Source organism: Barbus barbus, assembly GCF_936440315.1.
Source record: "Barbus barbus genome assembly, chromosome: 16".
NCBI lineage: Eukaryota > Metazoa > Chordata > Actinopteri > Cypriniformes > Cyprinidae > Barbus > Barbus barbus.
Window position 1 is genome coordinate 8,254,065 of NC_136744.1, and position 25,895 is coordinate 8,279,959.

The 25,895-nt window shown below is 38.4% G+C and overlaps 1 protein-coding gene across 2 annotated transcripts in view; it reads left to right on the top strand.

Annotated features, from left to right (window-relative positions):
- LOC306882377 (protein kinase C epsilon type-like) overlaps positions 1-25,895 on the top strand; it is a 109,468-nt gene that overhangs the window by 51,126 nt on the left and 32,447 nt on the right. For both annotated transcript variants that reach the window (XR_013785241.1, XM_079436959.1), the window contains exons 3-10: positions 5,091-5,253; positions 6,949-6,983; positions 7,429-7,517; positions 7,975-8,104; positions 8,738-8,880; positions 9,097-9,190; positions 10,604-10,818; positions 11,530-11,703. Coding sequence is in view for 1 of the 2 variants with exons in the window: in XM_079436959.1 (XP_079293085.1) it covers positions 5,091-5,253; positions 6,949-6,983; positions 7,429-7,517; positions 7,975-8,104; positions 8,738-8,880; positions 9,097-9,190; positions 10,604-10,818; positions 11,530-11,703 (1,043 nt within the window). In the remaining variant the exon portion in view is untranslated. The remainder of the gene's footprint in view (positions 1-5,090; positions 5,254-6,948; positions 6,984-7,428; positions 7,518-7,974; positions 8,105-8,737; positions 8,881-9,096; positions 9,191-10,603; positions 10,819-11,529; positions 11,704-25,895) is intronic.

The following is a 25,895-nucleotide window of genomic DNA, read 5'->3' on the forward strand; positions in this document are numbered from 1 at the left end:
CTTATTAAAATAGCATGCTAAAGTTCTGAGAAATTACACGTTAAAGCAAAAAAATGTGCAAAAACATGACAATAAATCTTTTCAGTTTAATGTCCTTATTTTTTTTTTTTTTTTACTAAATATTTACCCTCATACAATTCCAAACCTAACTTTTTTTTCTGTGGTAATGTCTTTTTTGTTCTGCTGAAACAAAAACAACATGGGAGTTAGTAAATAATGACAAGGTCATTGTTTGAGTGAACTATCACTTTTTTTTTTCCTTTTAAAAATATAATGTTTCTTTTTTTTCTTAGCTTTTGAAATTGACTGATGCAATCAAGAGACAAGGGATCTTCTTTTTACTGCACAAAGCATTCTGTTGATCTGCGTGTTCTGACTATATAAGGCTGTAGTACAAACCAGATTTTAAACTACAGCCAATATCCTGAAACCTGTTAAGTGAAATTGTTAAATGCTAAATTCAGGCAGAGCTGATTTTATGGCTGTTTGACACTTAAATGCAGTTGTTTAAAGACTGATCACTGACCGTGTTCACACTTAAGTAAATAATTGTAATTAAAACACATTGCTTTGGGTCAAAGACTCCAGCAAGCTGCTCTGATAAATGAGTGCACTTTTAATTGTGTGGGGCCTGCTGTCCTGTGTTAAAGTGCTGTGAAATGGGATGCTTTCCACCTGGGCTTAGCCCTACTTTCTTTACGTATGTGTGATTATTAGAGATTAATTATGCATATTTTGGTTATGAGTGGAAATCAATTGTCTTTCCAAAGACTGGAGACATATTCTGGGCTAGAAGAAGAAGAAGGGGTAAAGATCCACATTCATATGATTGATAATGTAATCTGTCTTGTATTCCACTAAGAGGTAGAGGGAGCCACTCCTTCTTGAGAACCTACACTGTTTTGTTGAAATGCCAAATGGTTTTGCAGTGTTTTCCTGTTGAAAGATTCTCTTGTACACATGAACTTTGACCTTCAGATAAATGTATGGCACAAACTAACTATACACACACACACACACATAAGGCTTACACATATATTCCATGTGTACAAGTATTTCTTAAAGACAACATCATAGTGCATTTGGCTTCTGAAATGTGACACAGTGTATGAAAAGGTAAAGTGCCACCGACTTTTTGCACAGGCAAACACGAGTTATATTTTCTTCATAAACTGTAAAAATCCAAATACAAACTATAAAGTTTCAGCAGTTACAATCACATTTAAATATGGGAGTGAATCCGTTAAATTATAATTTCAGAACAGAATTCACTCTTGAGATGATTGACACCCTGGAAACCACAGCAAAGATCAGGCATCTTGCACATTTGGTATCAGCTAATTTTAACCAAAGCAAAAAGTTAGAAAACCCCCCGTTTTTATTATAACATGCAGTGATGAATCTGCACAATAAGAATAGGAAATTTTATTAAAGGGTCATTATTTACATTATTTTCCAAACCTGCATGCTGTCATTTCAGCTTTTTTTATTATTATTTTTTGTCTCATGCAAGTTTTTTATGACAAAATGTTAAACTGAGGGAGGGAAATTAATAAAAAGCAGGACCACAATTGATTTCAGTAGTTAAACAAAAAAATACTAATTACTCCTACTTTCATTAACACTATTATATAAAAAAAAAAAAAAAAAAAAACTGCAGTAAATTAATTTATTTTGGTCCACAAAATTCTGAAGGTCCCTCAAGATCCTGATGTGACTGAATGATATTTTTGCTATTTTGTTTTTCATTGAAAAACATCCACATACAGGTTTGGACATGATGGTGAATAAATGATGACAGATTGACAGAACTTTCATTTTCACTTGTTTCGTTAACAGGGGAAGTATGATTTTACATGATCTTAAATCTTAAGTCATCTGGTGGCAGTAGTTTGTCTGTGATGGATTGTGGTTTGGTTAATGTGTGCCGAGTTAATGAGTGAGAGCTGATAAATGACCTGCCATATCCTACTGAGATATGAGCCATTGTATGAGCCATTGCATCTGTTTCTTCTCTCTCTCTCTGTCCCTCAGCTGGGAGGAGGATGTGGGTGATACATATGACAGTGACTCACTTCAGTCTCCTGTGAGACTAGACAGACGCCACTGGTCCATTGTCCTTAGATGGTGATTAGAACAGGACCAGCCCTGAAACTGCTGCACATATATTAATCATTTAGACTCAAACTCACTGCAGAGTGTTTTTAAACATGAATCGTGTCACTCTTTAATATTCAAATACTTAGGCTTGATATGTAAATTCTACAACTGGGTTGATTTCCCAAAAAAGTGTTAAAAGTGTGTCTCTGCAGTGCTGTTTGTTTGAGCATCACCACCCATCCAGTGGTGTGGGACTACGTGTTATTTTTGACCAATGAGAGATCAGCATGGAATTTGCTTCAAAAAAAGATAGTTTTTCTTTGTCTGTGTACTGTTTGTTGTTTGATATACAATAGAATGTAGAAGTCATGTGAGGCTTTATATAGTGTCAACTCAGTTATGTAATCCCAGAAGAAACATTGTCTAGCGTACGGTAACTAAACTAAACATTACTGTATATACAGTTAGTCTATAGTTATGTAAATATGACTGTATTGTAATCCACATGGACTCAGGTTACCTAGCTAAAGAATATACACATTTTCAGAGGAAAATGTATGTCTACTGAGCTTAACTATTAGATTGACTTGTAACCCTTTTCTGAGTAACATCACATAAGCGCACTTACTAAAAATCATCAGATTTCCCTAAATGTTAACTTTGCTCACCCAATTAAGTATTTTGAGGAGTGTGTATTTTTGACTGATTTTGTCGATCTGAACAAACAGAAAACTGGACTTCATAACTAAGTCATAAACAAAAATCACACCTCGGTTGTTTGTGGTCAAAATTGACGAAACATAGGAAATGAATGGGAATGACCCTAAAATTAGGAGGGATAAAGAAAAAGTGTGTAATTTTTGTGTCACTACTGTGATATTGAATGTTTTCAAGCCGGTTTTCTGAGCAATCCCTCTGTCTTCCATTAGGCAGGTAAACAAAACTGCCCAAAATTGGTAAAGCCTGTGTTGGGCTGGTCGGGATACCGGCCCAGATGGTCCAAATGCTGGACAAAATTGCACACGAGGTGGAGGCAGTGCCTCCGTCTCACTATGATTAGCCAATTCACTAGTCAATGCAATAATGCCTGCCTATCGTGTTCTCTTGATCAGTATGATTGACTAATATCCCTGTCAATGGGATAATGCACCTTTCACGCTCACAACAGGTTGGTAAATCAGTCTAAATTGGTCAGACTGCTGTAAATGGATGGGTTAATCACAGAGCACAGATAACATATCTAAATTAACTTGAAATTACTGGCGATCTGTGAGTGACTTTAAGCTGTCTCTCATTTAGAAGACTGCTTCCTCCGGAGGTCGAATCCTCTGGAGGTTGCATCCTGTAGGATGCGTAACGTATAAGAAGTGTCCTCAACCTATAATTAAATGAGACGGCCTTCGTAGGATGGGCGGAAAAGGAAACATGAAGTATCACTTTGATTTGCCAACACATTTAGAGCATCGTTGCACTCATACACTACTTAAATGAAGGAAAATTATTTCTAAATTTGGAAAGTAATAAAAAAAAAAAAATGCTTTTACGTGTCTGAGGAGCTGCAGCGTACATACAACAGACATCTGTTAGAGGAAGAAAGGAGGAGAATATTAAGAACAAAGTTTATCTGTTTTACTGGAGGCACTTTAAGTTAAGTTGAAAACACCACATCTGCGTTTGTGTGTACATCTGTCGGCGCCGGCATATTTTAAATTAACGACGGTTGTTTATGGCGACGCAAAGAATTGTGGGTTATCTGTAGCAGCGAAGGATACACCTGATGCATCCTCCGAATTCCTGTGAAAGAAGGTCGTATTCGGAGTGTCCTACTTGCTTTTCTGAAATGAGACGGCCTCGATGACGTATGCACCCTTCGAATGAGACCTCCGGAGGACGCAGCCTTCTAAATGAGACACAGCTTTAGAGAGCAATCAGTTGTTTTTTTCTGAATATTTGTTGAATAAAGGTGACTTAAAGGGATAGTTCACCCAAAAATGATGTCATTAATTAATCACCCTCTTGTCGTTCCAAACCTATAAGACACAAAATAAGTTATTTTTGATGAAATCCGAGAGCTTTCTGTCCCTCCATAGACAGCAATGCTACTGAAATGTTCAAGGTCCAGAAAGTACATTATATATGTTTTTTATGAGTTTTTCATTCAGGTATATATGTATAAGAGTTTTGAGGTGCAGCACCTTATTTGTCAAAAACAGAAATGCAATTGTTTTGTTGTAAATTATGTCTTAATGTGATCACGTTTTAAGAGAATTTCAATTCTTAACATTTCATCAATTAATTTCATTAGACACTATTTTTGATGATGAATTTGTCTTGAATCATTGAACACAGAATCCAGAGAAAATAACAAAGAAAATACAGAATTTCAGGAAAAAAATAAAAAAAATTAATTTCATTGGGCCCAACATTAAAATGTACCTTACTCTGTCAAGTTTAATTGAAAAAAACAAGAATAAAAAATCAAGTTATGTTTACATTCATTCTTGAGGTCTAAAAACATATGGAATGCATTTTCCCCATTAGTGATATAAAATGAATATTGTGTATTGAATGATATGAAAAAAAAATTACAATAATATTTTGTCCATATCACCCAGTCTTACTTCTTCTCATTTGAATCATTAGTAACCATTACAATAAGCTTATAGTTTTTGACATTAATTGACATGAACTAACAATTAACAATACTTATAAAGCATTAATTATTTCTTAGTTGATGTTAATTTCAGCATTTACTAATACATGTTAATACATGCTGTAAAATATGTTGAGTTGGTTAATACTTTAACTAATACTAACAAAAGAGGTCTTATTGTAAAGTGTAACTGAACCATTTTAAACATCTCTCAAAAGCATCATTTATTATAGTGGAAAATGTTGCAAATTAATGAGTCAATGAGTGCACAATATAATGAATAATGGAAGTGAATGTTGTCAAACTTCTGTTTGTGCATTTGTGTGTGTTTTTGCAGCAGGAAGCTGTGAGAATGAGGAGCGCGTGTTTCGTGAACGCATGCGTCCCAGGAAGAGGCAGGGAGCCGTCCGGAGGAGGGTGCATCAAGTCAACGGACACAAGTTCATGGCCACCTACCTGAGACAGCCCACCTACTGCTCGCACTGCCGCGACTTCATCTGGTGAGTCCCACAGCGGCTGCCGCCTGGTATTTACAGCCTTGTAGCATGCTGTTTGTACAGCTGTGTGTGTTGGTAAATCTGCGTCTGAGTTTTGACATAACCAAGTGTACACTGTCCCTCCTCACGAGTGGTTTACCCTCAGTGGGCTGCGTTTCCATGGTAACGACAGGAAAAGCCCTGAGGCTCAGAGCAACAATATGAGCGTATTGAGTGTGTCTGGCCTCCTCCACACTGCGCAAGAACACCTCATGCACAGGCACGCTGTGTCCCACCTCTCTAGAGAACAGAGGAATATGGCTGTTTTAAAAGATAAGGTGCAAAGCTGAAGTGTGGGACTAAAATTGAAAGTCGAGCAGTGAATAACAACACAAACCTCACTAAATCTACACACGTATTAAAGGTTCACCCAAAAAAGAACATTTCCTAAAAATGTACTCACCATCAGGCCATTCAGGGTATAGATGACTTAGTTTATTAATTTGAAAAGATTTGGAGAAATGTAGCATAACAACATTTGCTCACCAATGGATCCTCTGCAGTGAATGGGTGCCGTCAGAATAATAAATCCAAACAGCTGACAAAAACATCACAATAATCCACAAGTAATCCACACAGCAGTTAATGTCTTGTGAAGTGAAAAGCTGCGTGTTTGTAAGAAACAAATCCATCATTTTTAAACTTCAAATCTGGCTAAAAGATAAGTCCTCTGTTATTAATATTACTTTCACCAGTGAAAAAGTCGTCTCATCTGAATCATGAGAGAAATATGCACATATTAAGCACCGTTTACAAGTGGAAACAGTCCAAACTACAGTCCTAAACTAATATGGCTGTGGATTTTGATGTGAGAGGACAACAGGGGGTGTTGCTTCCTCCTTTTCACTGGAGGAAGCATTATTATGGATTATAGAATCATATTTTGGACAAAATACATGATTTAAAGTAAAAATGCCTTAATGATGAATTTGGAAACATGCAGCTTTTCGCTTCACAAGATGTTAATTGATGGACTGGACTGAACTGGAGTGGTGTGGATTACTTGTGGATTATTGTGATGTTTTCATCAGATGTTTGGACTCTCATTCTGACGGCACCCATTCACTGCAGAGCATCCATTGGTGATCAAGTGATGTAAGGCTAAATTTCTCCAAATCTGTTGGGATGAAGAAACAAATTCATCTAAATCTTGGATGACCTACATTCAATTTAGCATAATCAAGTTGGAAACACTGTCAATAAAATGCAATTGCTAATGTTAACAGATACAACTTTTTACCAATTTTAAAACTGTATTAATAAATTTTGAAATGAACAAACTAATATAATGCTGTAAAATTAATGTTCATTGTTATGTCATACTACTGAATGTAGTTGACTTTATGCCAACAAATGGAAAATTATTTAAAGTATTAATAATGATAGTAGTAGAGCACCTTTTGTAAGGTCACTTGCAAACACCAAATGAAAGTAAACACTGGATGAGGCAAACAGAGCTATATATCAGATGACTAGTAACTTCAAAAGACAAACTTTTCACAGTGGAATATGTACCATGCTACATTACGTTTATGCATGATGCTCTCTCTCTCTCTCTCTCTCTCTCTCAAAATGTCTTCATATTTACTTCACAGAGAGACTCTTTCCTCACATACAAAAATATGCAGGAGAACTGATCTCTTTTGCTTCTCTTCACAGGGGTGTATTAGGAAAGCAAGGGTATCAGTGCCAAGGTAGGCAAATACCATATTTCTCCATGTTTTGTTCAACAGCTTAGACAATTTGTTAGCTCATAAAAAGTTATAGCTATTCTAAATCTAAAGCAACACAACACATGTAGAACGTCATCCTCATCATATAGCACTTTTCCATACACCAACAGTTCAAAGTGAACACAGCCATTAAGCTAGCATCACCATGATGACTCGTGCACTATATTCCACCGATCAACATTTTCTTCAAAGTTCTCTGTTTTCCACAGATTAAAATGACATCATGCATGTGCGTATTCTGCGTAACTAGCCGTGACTAGCTCACGATCTGAAATGAAGGAAATTGCATGGACAGGAACCTCCTAAAATATCATATTTATACTGCAGCCGAGGCATTCTTATCTGTGAAGCCAGAGTAATACTCAGAAAGTAAAGCTGATCTCATCTGCTTGTTTCTGTTGATCAGTGTGCACCTGTGTAGTTCATAAACGCTGCCATGAGCTGATCATCACAAAATGTGCGGGTCTGAAGAAACAGGAGGACACCACAGAGGAGGTGAGAGGAACCTGCAGAAAATCACACATGATGTCACCCTTTTGCTTAGGTCAGACGTCTTCTCTAGACTTTGAAACTGTGTACAAATGACCTGTGTCTGGAATGAAATGTCTGCAAATTTCAATATAAACTAAATATTTCACATCAGATTTATCCTAGAGTTACATGCGCTATCCACATAAATTTTAAACATTGTCAACAATTAATTTTTTTCTTTATTATAGGAAATATCCATTAAATCTCCTGAGCTAAAGAGCAATAATCTTGCCTCTGGTGTGGAAAATTATACCATGTTTTTACTGTTAGAAACAACATTACTGTGTATTCTTTATCATATGGGTGTTAATACCCACAATTGTAAGATTATAATATTCACTGTATTTTGCAGCTTCACTTGTTTTAAAATGTGTGCGAGTGCTGCATAAACATCTTCCTGATCCTCTATCGCTCTCTGCAGGTGGGATCTCAGCGCTTCAGCGTCAATATGCCTCATAAATTCTGTATTCACAACTACAAAGTCCTGACCTTCTGTGACCACTGCGGTTCATTATTGTGGGGCCTGCTGAGGCAAGGGCTTCAGTGCAAAGGTGAGAGCAGCATTCTGGGAAATGTAGTTAAAGAGCTCTCCCAGGAAAAGCTTGAAATATAAGGGAAATTGAAAATAATTGATAATTCCAAGATATTTTTAAGGAATTTTCTGTAGTCAATGCACATTTCTCTAGTGTTATGTTTTTAAATATTTTTGTAGGCTATATTTTTGAGTGCTTGTGTAAAATCCCCCATTAGCCTTATTGTTTATTATTTAATATATTAATTTCAAAAATGCAATTGACATTCAAATGAAAATGTGTCCAGAATTTTAGTTTATTTTAGTTTTAATTAAGATTAATTTTTTTTATATATATTTAAATATTTTCTGCTTTCATTTTGATTTTTTAAAATTTTAGTAGTTTTTTAGTAGCTTTAGTTATTTTGGTACAGTTTTTATTTACATTTTAAATTAGTTTTTGAATTTTTTTATATTTTTGCTTTCGTTTTCATTTGAATTAAAATTTTTGTAGTTTTTTTTAGTAGCTTTAGTTATTTCGGTGCAGTTTTAGTTAACTAGAATATCCCTGCTTTAACCCTGAATCTTCCAAGTTTCAAGCATACTCACACTGACATGCATTGAAATACACTGTAAGTTCTCATGCACTCTCCCTTCATTTTTCTGTCCTCAGTTTGTAAGATGAATGTGCACAAGCGTTGTGAAAGCAATGTAGCTCCTAACTGTGGGGTGGACGCCCGGGGCATCGCTAAGGTGCTGTCTGACCTCGGAGTCACTCCAGATAAACTCTCCGGCAGCGTCCAGAGGAGAAAAAAGGTGAGAAGGAGAATCATGGGGAATTAGAGTCTGCACTAGAGAAGTGGGCATATAGGACTGGGAGGTCAAAAGCCTCCTCCATGCAGCTGTAGATAATAGGAAATACACACTGATGATTACTAATGGCATAATGGCCTTTATAGCAAGCAGCACTTAGGTACCTTATTAGGCCTCCTGAAACATAATACTGGTGATTTGTTCCTGTTTTTAACACAGATCTCTCAGGGTCCAGATCCGCAGCCCTTACCCATATCCTCGCAGTCAGAAGAGGATCGATCCAAATCTGCTCCCACGTCACCATGTGACCAGGGTAAACACACACTCGGAGCTCTGTAGATGACTCTTGGCTTAAATACATTATCTTGTGTTATATACAAGAGCTTTGTGTGGCAGGCGTTTGATTACCACATACAATAATTTTGACTTGTCCTTAAAGTGATTAGTAAAATTCTGTCATTTGCTCACCCTCATGTCATTCTAAACCTGTAAGATTGACTTTCTTCTGCTAAACATAATAGATGATGTATAATGTTAGTTAGAAAACAGATTTGGTTCCCATTGACTTCCATTGCATTTTTAGTCCAAAGAGTGGAAATCAATGAGAACTGCAACTGTTTGGTTACTAAGATTCTTGAAAATATCTGCACTTGTGTTCAGCAGAACAAAGAAACTCATACAGGTTTGGAATTACATGAGGGTGAGTAAATGATGACTGAATTATTCATTTTGGTATGCTTTTAAATTTATAATGCACTTAATGTGAAAGTCTATGGGGTCTTTGTACCAAAATGTGAAGCTTGTATTTTGTCATGCAGTTGCTTTGTATAAACTGAATTTTCAGTAAAATCAGCTGGCCAATGGTCTAAAACAGACATATTCTATTTAAAAGCTACTACTTCTATGATATGATGCTTTATGTCATTCTGGAGCTTGACAGCATATCATTCACTTCATTATATGGAAACAAGCAGCTGGGGTATTTGGCAAAAATTCTACTTTTGTGTTCAGTGGATGAAAAATGTCATGGTTTGACAACCAGTGCTTTACAAATATGTGATATCTGTTCTGATATTCATCACATGGCTATTTAACTTTGGACATACAAGGTTAGTAATAGCTTTTTACACTAGTCAGTGGCTGTATTGCTGTATTTTGATCAAAAATACAGTAAAAAAATTTATATTGTGTAATATTATTACAGTTTTAAGTAAGTGTTTGTATATCTTAATATATTTGACAATGTAATTTATTCCTGTGATCAAAGCTGAATTTTCAGCATCATTACTCCAGTCTTCAGTGTCACATGATCCTTCGGAAATTATTCTAATATGCTGATTTACTGCTCAAGAAATATTTCATATTATTATTAAAGTTGAATACAGCTATGCTTCTTAATATTTGTGTAAATATTCTTTAAGAAATAGAAAGTTTCAAAATAACAGTGTTTATCTGAAATAGAAGTCTTTTGTGATATTACAAATGTCTTTACTGTCACTTTGGATCAATTTAATGCTTCCTTGCTAAATAAAAGCATACATAGGCCTAAATCTTTCAAATTCTATAGTATCACACTTTCAAAACTGGTGCTGTACTTTTACACTTTTTTATTGTATGTGCATTACAGTAAACATTTTTTTACTACTGAAGGAGGAGAAAAATGTGATTCAGTATGGGATCTGATGGTGTGTAATGCGATTTTCACTTTTTGTTTTGTGATCTGCAGATATAAAGGACCTGGAGCACATCAGAAAGGCACTCTCCTTTGACCATCGCGGTGAAGAGCAGAAGTCAGCCTCGTCCTCCTCTCGGACCAAGGGCCTGTCAGAGGAGACAAGGGAGGTCAGAGAGAACGGAGAGGTGAAGACGCTCCAGACCAAAAGGATGACGATGGTAGACTTTTCCTTCATCAAAGTGCTCGGGAAAGGCAGCTTCGGCAAGGTGGAGCTTTGTGCAATTCTGTCCTCTATTTTCTGCATTAAAGGGATAGTTCACGCAAAAATGAAAATTCTGTCATTAATTACTCACCCTCATGTCGTTCCAAACCTGTAAGACCTTCGTTCATCTTCGGGACACAAATTAAGTTATTTTTGATGAAATCCGAGAGCTCTCTGTCCCTCCATAGACAGCAATGTAACTACCACGTTCAAGGCTCAGAAAGGTAGTAAGAACATCATTAAAATAGTTCATGTGATATCAGTGGTTCAATCATAATGTTATGAAGCTATGAAAATACTTTTTGTGTGCAAAGAAAACAAAAATAACGACTTTATTCAACAATTTCTTCTGTAACTGCCATTTGTCAGTCCAATTATATTAGTAGTGTGTATAGGTGTGTTTGTTTTAGTTTCATTGATATGCTATTATAGTGTTCAACATTTTGAATTGGTTTCATTTTTATATTTTTGTATCTTCTTCTTCTTAAGTAGCTTCATAAAATTACGGTTGAACCACTGATGTCCGATACCCTTACTACCTTTTTGGGCTATAAAACATTTCAGTTGCGTTGCTGCCTGTGGAGGGACAGAAAGCTCTCTCATGTCATTCCAAGGATAAGAAACTATCCCTTTAAATACCAGTTTTGTTTCCTGTCAGCAGTGTGAATATAGTTTGGTGTAGTTTGTAACAAAGGCCCGGTTGTCTTCTGTACAGGTGATGCTGGCAGAGTTAAGAGGCACTGATGAGGTTTATGCGGTGAAAGTGTTGAAGAAAGACGTCATCCTGCAGGACGATGATGTGGACTGCACTATGACTGAGAAACGCATCCTAGCGCTGGCCAGAAAACACCCTTACCTGACCCAACTCTACTGCTGCTTTCAGACCAAGGTAAGAGACTGCGCTTCTGCTCTAGAGTCAGCTCATCCTCATTAAAAACTCTTAAATAATGAGCAAAATGAACAACGAAGGCAGTCACTACACACCAAGATATTCTGCTTATTTAGAAATGATGTTTTGCAGAATGCCACTAGATGGAGCTGTAATATTACATGAAAGCAACTCTTGATTGTAGCTTTGGTGCTCATTTGTCCCATTTTTGGAGATCTGACAGCAGTTTAGCTCTTTATCTGTAGAGATCTGAAGAGGGCAAGATTGTGGCTTGGGGAATAACCACATAAACAGGTCAGTTAATCAGGGATAAATTTGAAACATTTAGGCTTAAAAATGTTACATTTGGATAGTCAGGTTTACAGCTGACAAGGCTTTTAATTAAAATGAAAACCAGCCATAAAAACAGAAAGGTTCCTATATTTAAATGAGAATAATACAATGAATCTAAACGAAACTGCTAAAATTAGCTGCTGTGTTGAATTGAATATGAATAAATCGAATACATATTTATCAATGTACTACTATTTCTTCTTGTTATTAGAAATATAAAAAGCATTTTAACCTACGTGCACTTTTTTTTTCTTAAATTACCTAAAACAAATGACAGAAAAAAACAAATACACTAAATACAAAATGTAATATAATCATTAAAAATACCAATCATCATAAACACAAATACTTTGGATAGTCAGGTTTCCAGCTAAAAATGCTTTAAATTAAAATGAAAACCAGCCATATAAAAAGAAATAGGTTCCTATATTAAAATGAGAATAATTCAATAAAACCTCAAATAAACTGCAAAAATTGTCATAAGTTTGCCTTGAAATAAATTGAAATAAAATTATATGAATAACATGAATACATATTCATTGATGCACTTCCATTTCTTGTTATCAGAAGATGTATAAAAAACACTTTAACTTACATGTACTTTGTTTTTCTTAAGTGACTTAAAATAAAAAAGGTCAAATACAAAATAAAAAGTTAATTGTAATCACGAAAAATGTCAAACATACAACAATTAAATAAATATAAATATAGAATAATTGATTTACCAAATAAAACCAGAGTAGTTAGATAAAAGTAATAAAGCCAAAAAATTAAAAAGATATAATAACAACAATATAACCCTTTTTAAAACAAAACAAAAACAAAAACAAAAAAAAAACAAGTTATGTAATTTTACTGGATATAATAGAAACATGATGGTCTTATTAAGAGCTGGGCTCTGTTTCCTGATTTGAAAATGATTTTCAGGTCAGGAAAAGTCATGAACATTTTTATACTTTCAATACATTTATACAATTATGTTCAGCTCTGAAATATTTATGTAATTATTGTTCTTTGTGAATGTGTTCTACAATGGTGATTTTTTACAAATCTCTATCCAATATCCAGTTATGGTGATTTATTGAATAAAAATGTGTTTGAACCCATTTCATAAGGCACATCAGTCTCAGTCAGTTAAATATAATAGGGGGTAAATTAATTATTTATTGCAGTGACTCGTTATAATTCTGAATGCTCTTATCCATTCTGCAAACTGTTACTGGATCAGCCGAACCCTGCAGCTGATCACACACACACACACACACACTTGGTCAGGTTGCCTGTTCCCTGACAAAGAAGGGCGAGCACCTGTTTGAAGGGAACATTTCTTTTATGGTCTATAATAAGCCCACATCAGATAAAGCCTCTGCATTAGGTCACCATTCTAATTCTCGTTCGCTCTCTCTCGGCCTGCTGGTGTGATAATTATTTTAGATAGAGCCGGCTGTTTGAGAATAGCAGTCGTGGCCAGACCTAACCTCACATGAACATCATGTTTATTTTCCTCCACTAAAACCTGGAGTCAGCCATCATGACGGCATCCTCCACTCCTCTAATTTATTTACTTCTGCAGTTTCCCCAAACAAGCGAAAAGAACATTGTGTCCTTTACTGCGAACACGAGGTAGGGAAGAGGAGGAGAACGAGCACGGGCAGGAGGAAAAGCCAGAGTGTAGGATGAAAGAAGGTAGAGAGGGTGGAGGAGGACGACAAGATCATATCTGAAAGCCCTTAACGACCTTAGCAGTGATGAGCTTTAACTCAAAATGACATTGAGGAATAGTCACCGTTATTTAATCACTTTATAGGGCAAGTAGAGCTGTGACAGAAAATGCTGGGGGAATGAGATCGGGAAACACATCTGCTGGATTGGTAATAATAGTGGAGCTGCTAATCCACAGTTACAGGTTTATGATAGATGCCTAACACTAAACCTGAAACTAAAATTACAACCATTTAAAAAAACATTTTCATTACTTGAAACAAAATAAATGTTAACTGAAAAAACTTTTTATTTCAGCTAGTTACCAAGACAATAAAATTTCTTATTTTAATTTAGTGTAACTTGATGTACTAAAACTGAAACTGAAATAAAAATAATAAAAACAATATAGACATACTGTATATAAAACAAAATGACAAAAACCCAACAAAATTATTAGAACTTTAACTAAATTAAAATGAAATGAACTTAAACTGAAAAATTTAAATTAGGGGTGTCCCCGACTAAGGATTTTCATTGTCGAATTGGAATTTTCGAATCTTGCCGATATTCGACTGATAGTCAAATCATATGTTTGGGGGCGGGGCAAAATACATTACCAAGAGACAGTCATAATTACTGGCGTTAACACACAGGGAAAATGTGTACTGGACACATCGCAGATACAAAAATAATGTTTTATGTTTTGATTAAAAAATAGTTAACATTAAACGTCAGCGAAACCCTAATAATTCAAAACATTTTTCCAACAGTGCTCTCATTATAATGTTATGTAGGCTATATGACAGTAATTATTAATGCTCTTCATTTCTGTTTTGAGCTGCGCGCGCTGAAGATGACCAGTAGAATTAGGCATTTGATAGCAGTATTTTAATCAGTGGGATTTTACTCATTTATCTAATATAGAATATTTTAGTTATTTATACAACATAATGTTAATATTACGACTTCCAGGCTATCTGCACAGAATGTCCCGAATGCAGAAGTGAACGTGTCTGCGCGACTCTGAATGAACTCCTTTATGGATGCGTTCTTCACGCAACAAAGTGTTTGGGAAATAAATCTGCCTAAATGCGTCTATGTTCGTGCGAATCATTCATGATCCAGCTTTATCTACAGAAGAAGTGAGTATAATGGTTTTTGAATATTTGCAAATCGCCTTTCCTAATAATGTGCTAGTTAGCCAGTTTCGCGACTGAAGTTTAGTATGCTCCATAGATATATACATACCTAGATGCCTCATTATCGACTGTTTCTATGGGCCGCGAGACGTAAGCCATCCGCCATTTTTGGAACGGTCTGCAAATTTTTGAGCACATTGACTGTGTACGTCTACAACAGCAAGTTATATGCTTGTATATCTTTGAATATTCATTGAATGCGAGATGGCTGACGCGTCAACGTATCTGGAGCGGTCAAATTGGTACACTTTGCTACAATGTAAAGTAGTGAGTGTACAACTTGTATAACAGTGTAAATTTGCTGTCCCCTCAAAATAACTCAACACACAGCCATTAATGTCTAAACCGCTGGCCACAAAAGTGAGTGCACCCCTAAGTGAAAATGTCCAAATTGGGCCCAATTAGCCATTTTCTCTCCCCGGTGTCATGTGACTCATTAGTGTTAAGGTCTCAGGTGTAAATGGGGAGCAGGTGTGTTAAATTTGGTGTTATCGCTCTCACTCTCTCATACTGGTCACTGGAAGTTCAAAATGGCACCTCATGGCAAAAAAATCTGTGAGGATCTGAAAAAAAGAATTGTCGCTCTACATAAAGATGGCGTAGGCTATAAGAAGATTGCCAAGACCCTGAAACTGAGCTGCAGCACTGTGGCCAAGACCATACAGCGGTTTAACAGGACCGGTTCCACTCAGAACAGGCTTCGCCATGGTCGAGCAAAGAAGTTGAGAGCATGTGCTCAGCGTCATATCCAGATGTTGTGTTTGGGAAATAGACGTATGAGTCCAGTGTATGCCAGCATTGTCCCAGAAGGAAGCCTCTTCTAAAGATGATGCACAAGAAAGCCCACAAACAGCTTGCTGAAGACAAGCAGACTAAGGACATGGATTACTGGAACCATGTTCTGTGGTCTGATGAGACCAAGATAAACTTATTTGGTTCAGATGGTGTCAAGCCTGTGTGGCGGCAAACAGGTGAGGAGTACAAAGACAAGTGTGTCTTGCCTACAGTCAAGCACGGTGGTGGGAGTGTCATGGTCTGGGGCTGCATGAGTGCTGCCGGCACTGGGGAGCTACAGTTCATTGAGGGAACCATGAATGCCAACATGTACTGTGACATACTGAAGCAGAGACTGGGCCGCAGTTACTTTGCGTTACTTTTTAAACATGAGCAGGGCTTGATTGTTTTTAATACAAGAAGCTCTAATTATAGCAAATGTAAAAGCCCTTTCACACCAAAAAGTGTAATCAATAAACCTCAGGCTGAAGGAAAAGTAAATTCACGTCTGTAAAATAGAACGCAGGAGAAAAAGGTTCAACACTCTTCAGCAATAAAAAAACGACGAAGCACAATTGTTAGTTTATCTAAAGTCATTTTTGCTTATTAGTATGGTTGAACTGGATCATCAAAGGTCAGCATTTCACTGTTTTAACTCATTTTGATGAATACTAAATCTGTTTTTTGCGAGTGGGATGAATTAATGCATTCACATTTAGTCTAGAACTACAGTAACATGTTCACACAGCGCACTGTCAGTCAATAAATGGGATAAAAGTAACTGGTGGTACTTTTTTGAAAAAGTAACTCAGATATTTTCTTGTAAATTAAAAAGTAATGCATTACTTTACTAGTTACTTGAAAAAAGTAATATTATTATGTAGTTCGCGTTACTTGTAATGCGTTACCCCCAACACTGGTTGTCACATGAAAAGATATAATAAAATATTTACAAAAATGTGAGGGGTGGACTCACTTCTGTGAGATACTGTATATATGGTCTTCTCGTCACTCCACGGAAGAGAGTTGTGGAGTCAGCAGAGCTCACTAGAATTTAAAGCAACATGGACTTGATCAGCGTGCTGAAAACAGAGCTGATTTTGACAGGGTAAAAAAAGGTGTTTTTACACTACCGTTGAGAAATTTTAACCAAAGTATGTTATAGACTTTTCATTAAGACCATAAAGAATCCAATCAACTTGTGTAAAATGAGCATCTGATGACCCCTTTAATAATGACTTGGCTTCAACAGTTCCACCTTTATTTCCCAAGAAAGATAAAAAACTGAAAGATAGACAAACGGCTCTTTATGTATATACTATAGAGGGTAAATTGTCAGAATTAAATTTATATTCAGTATTTAAACGATTTTAAAATATAATTTAGATTATATTTTTGTGGAGATTATAGCCTTTTGACATCACCATGTGGCAACTAACTCCTGTCCACCTTTTTTTAAAAGCAGGTGAGGCCAATTGAATGTTGATATTCTGATATGTATCATATTATTTTAACTCAATAATGTAATCATAAACACATATAGAGCAAGTAGTTTTACCATTTAGTGCACTTTGCTCTAGTCATTTATCTATAGGAGGATATGCTTTTAGGGTCCTGACATATAGCAGAAAAACAATATATGAACTCATATATCAGACTCATGCAGGGCTGAAAATTGTGAAACAGTAATGTGTATCCTTCATATTTTCCACTACATGATATTTAGGATGTTACAATATAATTATATTTCTAATAAATGCTATTCTTTTAACATTTCTATTCGTTAATGAATCCCGAGGGGGGGGAAATGTATCGGTTTCCACAAAAATATGAAGCAGCACAGCTGTTTTCAACATTGATAATAATATGAAATATTTCTTGGACAGCAAATCAGCATATTAGAATAATTTCTGAAGGATCATGTGACACTGAAGACTGGAGTAAAGATGCTGAATATTCAACTTTACATCACAGGAATAAATTACATTTTATAATTAATTCAAATAGAAAACATTTGACTGTGACATCATCAAGAATAAAACATTAGCATTCATTTATTGAGCAAAAGAAGAAAAAAACTGAAATTGTGTGTTTGTTTGTTTTTTGTGCAATCTACAGTATATAGAAAATGTAGTGTGTTAACCATGCTTAGTAAATATAATTATTGGCATTTTTATCTGTAAAAATTTAGTTTTGGAGGGATTTGTTCTTGTGTTTATTTTGTACCAGAAGAAGGTGATTGCCATTAGACTTACATAATGTGGTTCTGATGCTTATCGGGCCTGATGTGTATTCCATATGCTGTTTGTTTTCTTTTCAACTATCCCTCACACACCCACCCCCACACACACACACACACACTTACTTCTTTATTTGGCCCACTTGGACCAAATATTTTGCATTACAATATTTTGCATATTACATAACTAATGCAGCAACATCTCATGCTGCATTATGTTAAATATATGAGGAAATTCTCTGTTAAATGTGAGGAAAATTTAACAAAGAAACAAAATCTAAGTCAGAAAATTGAGAGAGTTTTGGTCAGAATTGTACATTTATAGACCTAATGATCACAGATTAAGTAAAGATTTGATTTATCTGCAGATTTGGTTTTGGACACAGATTACACACTGTAGCGTTTTGCGTTTAATCAGATCTTGAACTGAATGAATGCAGGTGTGTGTTCCTTTTTTCTTTCATTTTTTTTCTTGTTTTCTCTCATCAGCTCTTTGTTGCCTCACACGTAGCATGGCAGGCTGACCTCTTGTTGACATGCTCCGTTTCTCGCTTCATTTCATGTTCCCTCAATGCCTAATTTGCCATCAGGCACTGCTGAGGACGCCTTTGCCCGGACTTGCTCTGCCCCTCTCCCTCAGAAACAGCCTCAGCATCATCAGGGCTGAGGTCCTGCACTGATCCCCGCTTATGTAACCCTCTGATAGTCTTTCCCCATAGATACTCTTTAACCCATCGCTTCCGGTGCTTATTGAAATTATTTGATGCGTATATCGAACCAAGTAAAACAGTGCAATAAAAATAACTACTAGTAAAGTAAAGTGAGTTTAATTCTATAGTAGATTTAATTTACAGTGCTTTACATAAGCATTATACACTATTGTTTAAAGGTTTGAACAAAGTTTCATATAGGCTGCATTTATTTGACTAGAAATACAGTAAAAACACTTATATTGTGAAATATTATTACATTTTAAGATACCTGTTTTCACTTTGAATATATTTTAAAACGTAATTTATTCCTGTGATCAAAGCTGAATTTTCAGCATCATTACTCCAGTCTTCAGTGTCACATGATCCTTCAGAAATAATTGTAATATGATGATTTGCTGCTCAAGAAACATTTCTGATTATTATTAATGTTGAAACAGTTGTGTTGTGCTTATATCTTATATCTTTAATATATTTTAAGATTCTTTGAAGAAAGAAAGTACAAAAGCACAAATAATTATTTTGTAGAATTATAAATTTTGATCAGAAGTGATCAAATTTATTGCATCCTTTATGAGTAAAACTATTAAAAAGTTTAGTAAAACTTACTGACTCCAAATTTTTGAAGGGTAGTATAAATTCAGTTTATATATAATGTGTCCATAAATCAAGATTTTAGATTAAAATGATGTATTAAGATGTGTTTTTCAGCATTTTTAATCACAAGTTGTAACTAAATCAATTTAAATAGCTAAATTATTGTTAGTAAGAAAATTCTTAACAATAACTGTCAAAGCTCATTTTAAATGTTTCGTAGTTACGGGAACTCCCAACATTACTGTTCAAAATATGAACCTAGTCTCTAGGCCTTCTAGATTGTACTTATACTCTTTATGTATATACAGTGCCCTCCATAAGTATTGGAGCAGTAACGACAAAATTGCTCTGTTGGCTGTGGAGTCAAGACATTTGCAAATATGATTAAAAGATGAATATGAGACAAAACTACAGAATGTCACATTTTATTATTAGGTGATTCAACACATACATGTTTTACCAAATAAAAATAACAGCACTTTTAGAGTTCATCCCACTCATTGATGTGAGCATAAGTATTGGGACAGTTGAACATAAGGCAGGTATAAAAGATTAAAAGCTATTATTTAGTTGCAGATCCCTTGCGCACAATCACAGCAGTGAGTCTGTGACCCAGAGACATCATAGACTCTTGGTCTCATCCTTTGAAATACTTTTCCCAGCCTTTAATGCAGCCAATTCCAATTGTTGCTTGTTTTGGGGAGTTTCTGCCTTTGCTCTCCTCTCCAGCTGGTGAAATTCATGTTCAATCGGATTTAAATCTGGAGATTGACTTGGGCAATCTAAGACTTTCCATTTCTTTGCCCTTATAAATTCCTTGACTGAACTGGCAGGGTGTTTTGAGTCATTGTCCTGATGCAATATGAAGCGCTTCCCAATGAATCTCGTGGCATTTTCTTGAATATTGGTAGGCAAGATGGTTTTGTACCCTTCCAAATTCATTCTGCTACTGTCATCATACATTAAGTCATCAGTAAAGTTGAGAGGGCCTGTTCCAGAGACAGCCATGCATGCCCATGCCATGACACCACCTCCACCATGCTTTACAGATGAGGCTGTATGCTTGGGATCATTGCAGTTCCCTTTTTTTCTTCACATTTTTGCTTTCCCATCACTTAGATAAAGGTTCATCTTGGTCTCATCGGTCTATAAACACAGTTCCAAAACTCTTCTGGCTCACCTTTGTGCTTTTTTGCAAACTCTAATCTTGCCTTTCTATTTTTGGTGCTGGTCAGAGGTTTGCATCTTGCTGTGTAGCATCTGTAATTCTGTGTCAAAGTCTCCTGAGGACAGCAGATTGTCAGAGCATCACCCCAGCTTTCTGGAAGTTGTTGGTGATTTTACAGACATGTCTTTTAGGATTCATTTTCACAGCTTTTATGATTTGTCTGTCATCAATTACTGTTGTTTTCTCAGCCGATCAGGTCGTTGTTGGTTGCTGGTGTCGCTGGTGGTTTCCAAACTCTTGATTTCTCCATGCCCTTTGTATTTGCTAGAGCTCTAACTGACTTCCTCTTTTAGCATCCAAATTGCTTGCTTTTCTCTCAAAGTCAGCTCCCTCATCTTCATCTTGGTTTGTGTGTGTCATCATCGAATGCAAGATTCAGAATACAGAAGTAATGGATATAACTGATACGACACATTCCCTGCTTTTAATATCTGAAGAATTAATGCAACAGGACACAGCTGATCACTTAGAAAGACCTGTGAGGCAACTGTTCCAATACTTATGCTCACATCAGATAGAGAGATGAAACTCTAAAAGTGCTTTTTATCTGGTAAAACATCTATGTGTTGAATCACCCAATAATAAAATGTGACATTCTGTAGTTTTGTCTCATATTCATCCTTTAATCATATTTGTAAATGTCTTGACTCCACAGCCAACAGAGCAATTTTTTCATTAATGTTCCAATACTTTTGGAGGGCACTGTATATATATATATGATTTTTTTTTTTCTTTTTTTTTTTAGATTTGTAGAAATATGTGGCTTTCCCCCTTCACATTATGTATAAATGTTCAGGATATATTAAAAGTTCTCCAAAAATGTGTAGCAACACTGAGGTCATCATGAGTTCAATTTCCAGGGAACACACTTGCTAATAAATGCATACCATAAATGCAAGTCACCCTTTTGGATAAAATTGTCAGCCGAAAGCATAAATGTTGATGCCTTATTTATAAAGTGAAGGCATGACATGAGCAGAAAGGTTGTTCCTGCTAATGAACTAGAGTTTTATTATGATTTTCAGACAGCAATCAGCCTCAGGATCACAGTACAGCTCTTATCCAACTAATTACAGCTAAGCAATGTAAATTGCATTATACAAGCAGCCAAAGCGCATATGGAAAGTTATGGAGCTGAAAAACTTCAGGCAGCGAAAGAGCGAGAGAAAAATAAATTCCATGATTGTTTATAATGAAATAATTTTCCCCCTGCTTTTTTGGATAATGTTCACAAAGTTCTTATGAACACTTGTTCCAATCTGGTTAGTTTATACTCCCACACTCAACTTCTTAACCGAGGTCATGGAATGACATTTCTTCCTGTCTTTGGCTCATCTCTGCTCAGGTTGGAGCGTTCCCAGATGTCTTGGCCAGGATCCCTCACATTTATGTTCTGTAGTTGCTCCATTAATCGCAGTCAGATTGAGCCGTTCACTTTGTGACATCTGTGTAGGCAGCTGTACCTGTCTGAACTTCAAATGAAGACAGGTACACACAGTATCACATCTCACAGATACATGCTTTGATTTACAGTCCTTAGGGGGATAGTTCTCCCAAAAATAAAAATTATGTAATCATTTACTCTCCCTCATGTCATTCCAAGCCAGTATGAGTGTCTTCTATTGTTGAGCACAAAAGAAGATATTTTGAAGAATGTTGGTAACCAAAGAGTTGATGGTAGTTATTGATTTGTATAGAAAAAAATACAATGGAAAAAACTCATACAGGTTCAGAAAAAGTGGAGGGTGGGCAAATGATGACCGAATTTTCCTTTTCAGCTCTCTCTCCGGTCACACACCCTCAGTCTGCCTCTGCCAGTCCCATGGCCATCCCTGCAAACTATTCGGGTGAGGCAGTTGAATGTAGCGTTTTTTTTACTCCAAGTTTCACTCTACATAGAGATGCAATCCCATGAATTTTCCAGCGAACGGGCTAAAGTTGCCTTCCTGATCTCCGGGCATTGCTCTGGGCACGAGCCATCTGGAACTCACAGACCACTATAATTAACTATTTCGATGCTTTCTCTTCCCACTTCAAGGAGGTCTTCGGCCTATCCACCGGCTCGCTCTCCATTGCCGACTAACTCATCCGCCTCTGTCAGGGAGATTCTTCGGCCAGTGACTATACTCTGCAGTTCCGGACTCTGGCGGCCTTGTGTGGATGGAACGAGGTAGTGCTATTTCACTGCTTACTGTCAGGGTGGCGATCTATGATGAGACTTTCGGTCTGGAGAGCTTTATGCAGAAGGCCGTTAAGATCTCCCAACGTCTCACGGCTTGTCAGCCGGACATAACCGCTCATTCTCCATCCTCACCAGCTGCCTGTCCTCTGGTACCAGAACCTATGCAAATGGATACTAATCACCTCTCACTCACTGAGCGTGCTCGACGTCTCGCCACGGGGCTGTGCCTCTACTGCGGAATTCCGGGGCACTTCATTCAACTGTGTCCCTCTCGCCCCCCACGCCCAGCAGTGAGTACACTCCAATTGGAGCCTGCTATTTCTACCCTACCACTGCTAACGGTACAACTACTCACCCCACGTCATTTCATTTCAGTACCTGCCCTCGTGGACTCTGGATCCTCAGGCAATTTCATCCCACAAGCCCTCCTAAAACAGCTTGATTTACCCCGCCAGATACAGGCCGAGCTGAAGATCGAGACCATACAGGGAAAATCGCTCGGGCGTGGGCATATCAAGTTCCGGTCTCCGCTGATCACTCTGCAAGTAGGCTGTCTTCATCAGGAGAGGATTTCCTTTCTGGTACTGGAGGGACCCACCGTCGATATCATCCTGGGATGCCCCTGGCTATCTCAACATTCCCCCGAAGTCAGATGGGATACCAGCGAGATCCTCCGATGGAGTAAAGCCTGCATCCAAAACTGTTTCTCCAACGTCCCTGTGCCCCTGGTTAGTAACCTGAAGCTCCAAGTTCATTCCACCCTAGTGGAGAACCCCGAACCTCGTGAGGTTCCAACGATCCTATCTGACTACCTGGCGTTCCAGAATGTGTTCAGCAAACAGGCAGCCACGAAGTTATTCTGAACTTCTGAACTTTCTGAACTTCAGTCTCCTCTAAGCCCCCCTCACTTCCATGCTCCGTCAGAAACCCAAGTCTCTGTCCTGGAACTCCGAAGCTCGAGCCGCCTACAAGAAGCTCCAGGAGGCCTTCTGCACTGCTCCCATCCTCTCCCATCCGAAACCCCAACTCCCATTCATAGTGGAAGTGGATGCCTCCACGGTCTGCATGGGAGCAGTGCTGTCTCAATACCATGGAGATCCTCCCCGACTCCACCCTTGCGCTTACTTCTCCAGGAAGCTTTCCCCAGCGGAGCGGAACTACGATATTGGAAATCGGGAGCTGTTCGCCATTAAACTGGCGCCGGAGGAATGGAGACACCTCTTTACGGTCATCACTGACTACAAAAACCTGGAATATCTCCGAAGTGCTAAGAGGTTAACCGCCAGCAGTCTCACTGGGCCCTCTTCTTCACCCGGTTCCAGTTTTCCATCACATGTCGACCCGGAGATAAGAATGTCAAGGCAGATTTCCTCTCACGTATCCATGCCCCCGACGAACTCTCCACACCTGAACCCATACTCCCTCCAGCCATCCTTGTGAGCCCCATCCGGTGGGCCCTGGATGAACAGATCCGCATCGCCTCCATCACCGAACCCGCTCCGCTGGGAGGCCCAGAGGGCAAGACCTAAGTGCCCCCTTCCTTGAGGACTTCCCTTCTGGGCTCCCTGCATGCTTCTCCGGGCTCTGGACACCCAGGCAGCCAGTGCACTCTCTCACTCCTCCAAGCTCGGTACTGGTGGCCCAGTATGGCCCGGGATGTCTCCCAGTATGTTCGTAGATGCTCAGTCTGCACCATCTCCAAGACTCCACATCACTTACTCGCCGGAAAATTAGTTCCATTACCCATTCCACGTCTCCCCTGGTCCCACGTTGGAGTCGACTTCGTCACAGATCTCCCCAAGTCAGAAGGTTATACCTGCGTACGTTGCAGTTAACAGATTCTCCAAAGCCTACAAGTTAATTCCCCTTTTTTTTTGTTTACCCACAGCCCTCAAAACAGCAGAGGCCCTCTTCCATTATCTCTTCCGCACCTTCGGCATACCAGAAGATGTCGTCTCCGACCGTGGACCACAGTTTGTCTCCCGTGTCTGGAAGACATTCTTCAAACTCCTCGATGTCACCGTCAGTCTCTCCTCAGGGTATCACCCCCAGACTAATGGCCAGACTGAGTGGAAGATTCAGGAGATTGGGAGATATCTCCGGGCCTACTGTCATGACAATCACCACAGCTGGAACCGCTTCCTTCCGTGGGCCGAGTATGCACAAAATTCCCTCAAGCAAACCACCACCGACCTCACCCCTTTCCAGTGCATACTCGGCTACCAACCCCCTCTGTTTCCCTGGACAGAAGAGCCCTCCAACATTCCAGCTTTCGACCACTGGTTCCGAGCGAGCAAGAGAGTTTGGGACTCAGCTCATGTCCAACTCCAGCAGGCAGTGCGGAGACACAAGACCTATGCAGATGCCCGTCCGTCTGCCACCCCCGTCTATTGTCCTGGAGATAAGGTCTGGCTCTCCACCCGGGATCTGCGTCTCCGCCTGCCCTGCCGGAAGCTGAGTCCCCGCTATATTGGTCCCTTTTCCATCGAGAGGCAGATCAATGAGGTCACCGTCCGTCTCCAACTCCCTGCACGGTATCATATCCATCCAGCATTCCATGTCTCTCTCCTCGAGCCTGTCTCTCCCTCTGTCACCGAACCCGACGAGCCTGCAGTACCTCCTCCTCCCGAGATCATCGAGGAGCCCCTAGTCTACAGGGTGCAGGACATCTTGGACTCTCGGCGACGGGGTGGTTGCCTGGAATATCTTATAGACTGGGAGGGATACGGGCCAGAGGAAAGATCCTGGGTGGCCTGGAACGATGTGCTGGATCCCTCTCTTCTGGCCGAGTTTCACCAGAACCACCCTGACCATCCCGCACCCAGAGGCCGTGACTGACCCCGTCGCCGTAATAGGGCATCAGGAGCCGCCCCTGGAGGAGGGGGTACTGTCAGAGAGTCACCACAGTCACTGCAGTCTCCACCAACGACATTCCCCAGATCCCAATCCCCTGATTTCTGATCACCGCCACCTGTCAGCACTAATCAGCAGCACTATATCCCTGTCTGGTCTCAAGCATTCCATGTTGACTAACCTGACCCACTTACCTTTTGTCTACTTACCAGTTGCTCCAGTGTTCTTATCCCTGTTCTCCACCACTCCAGTTCTGCACCGTCTCCACGCTCCACTGTCCGGATCCCCTGGAAAAGGAATAAGGATATTCACACTCAGATAAGCCCCTAGAGACATTCCCATTCCCCGCCTGCTTACCTGGACATTCTGCTCA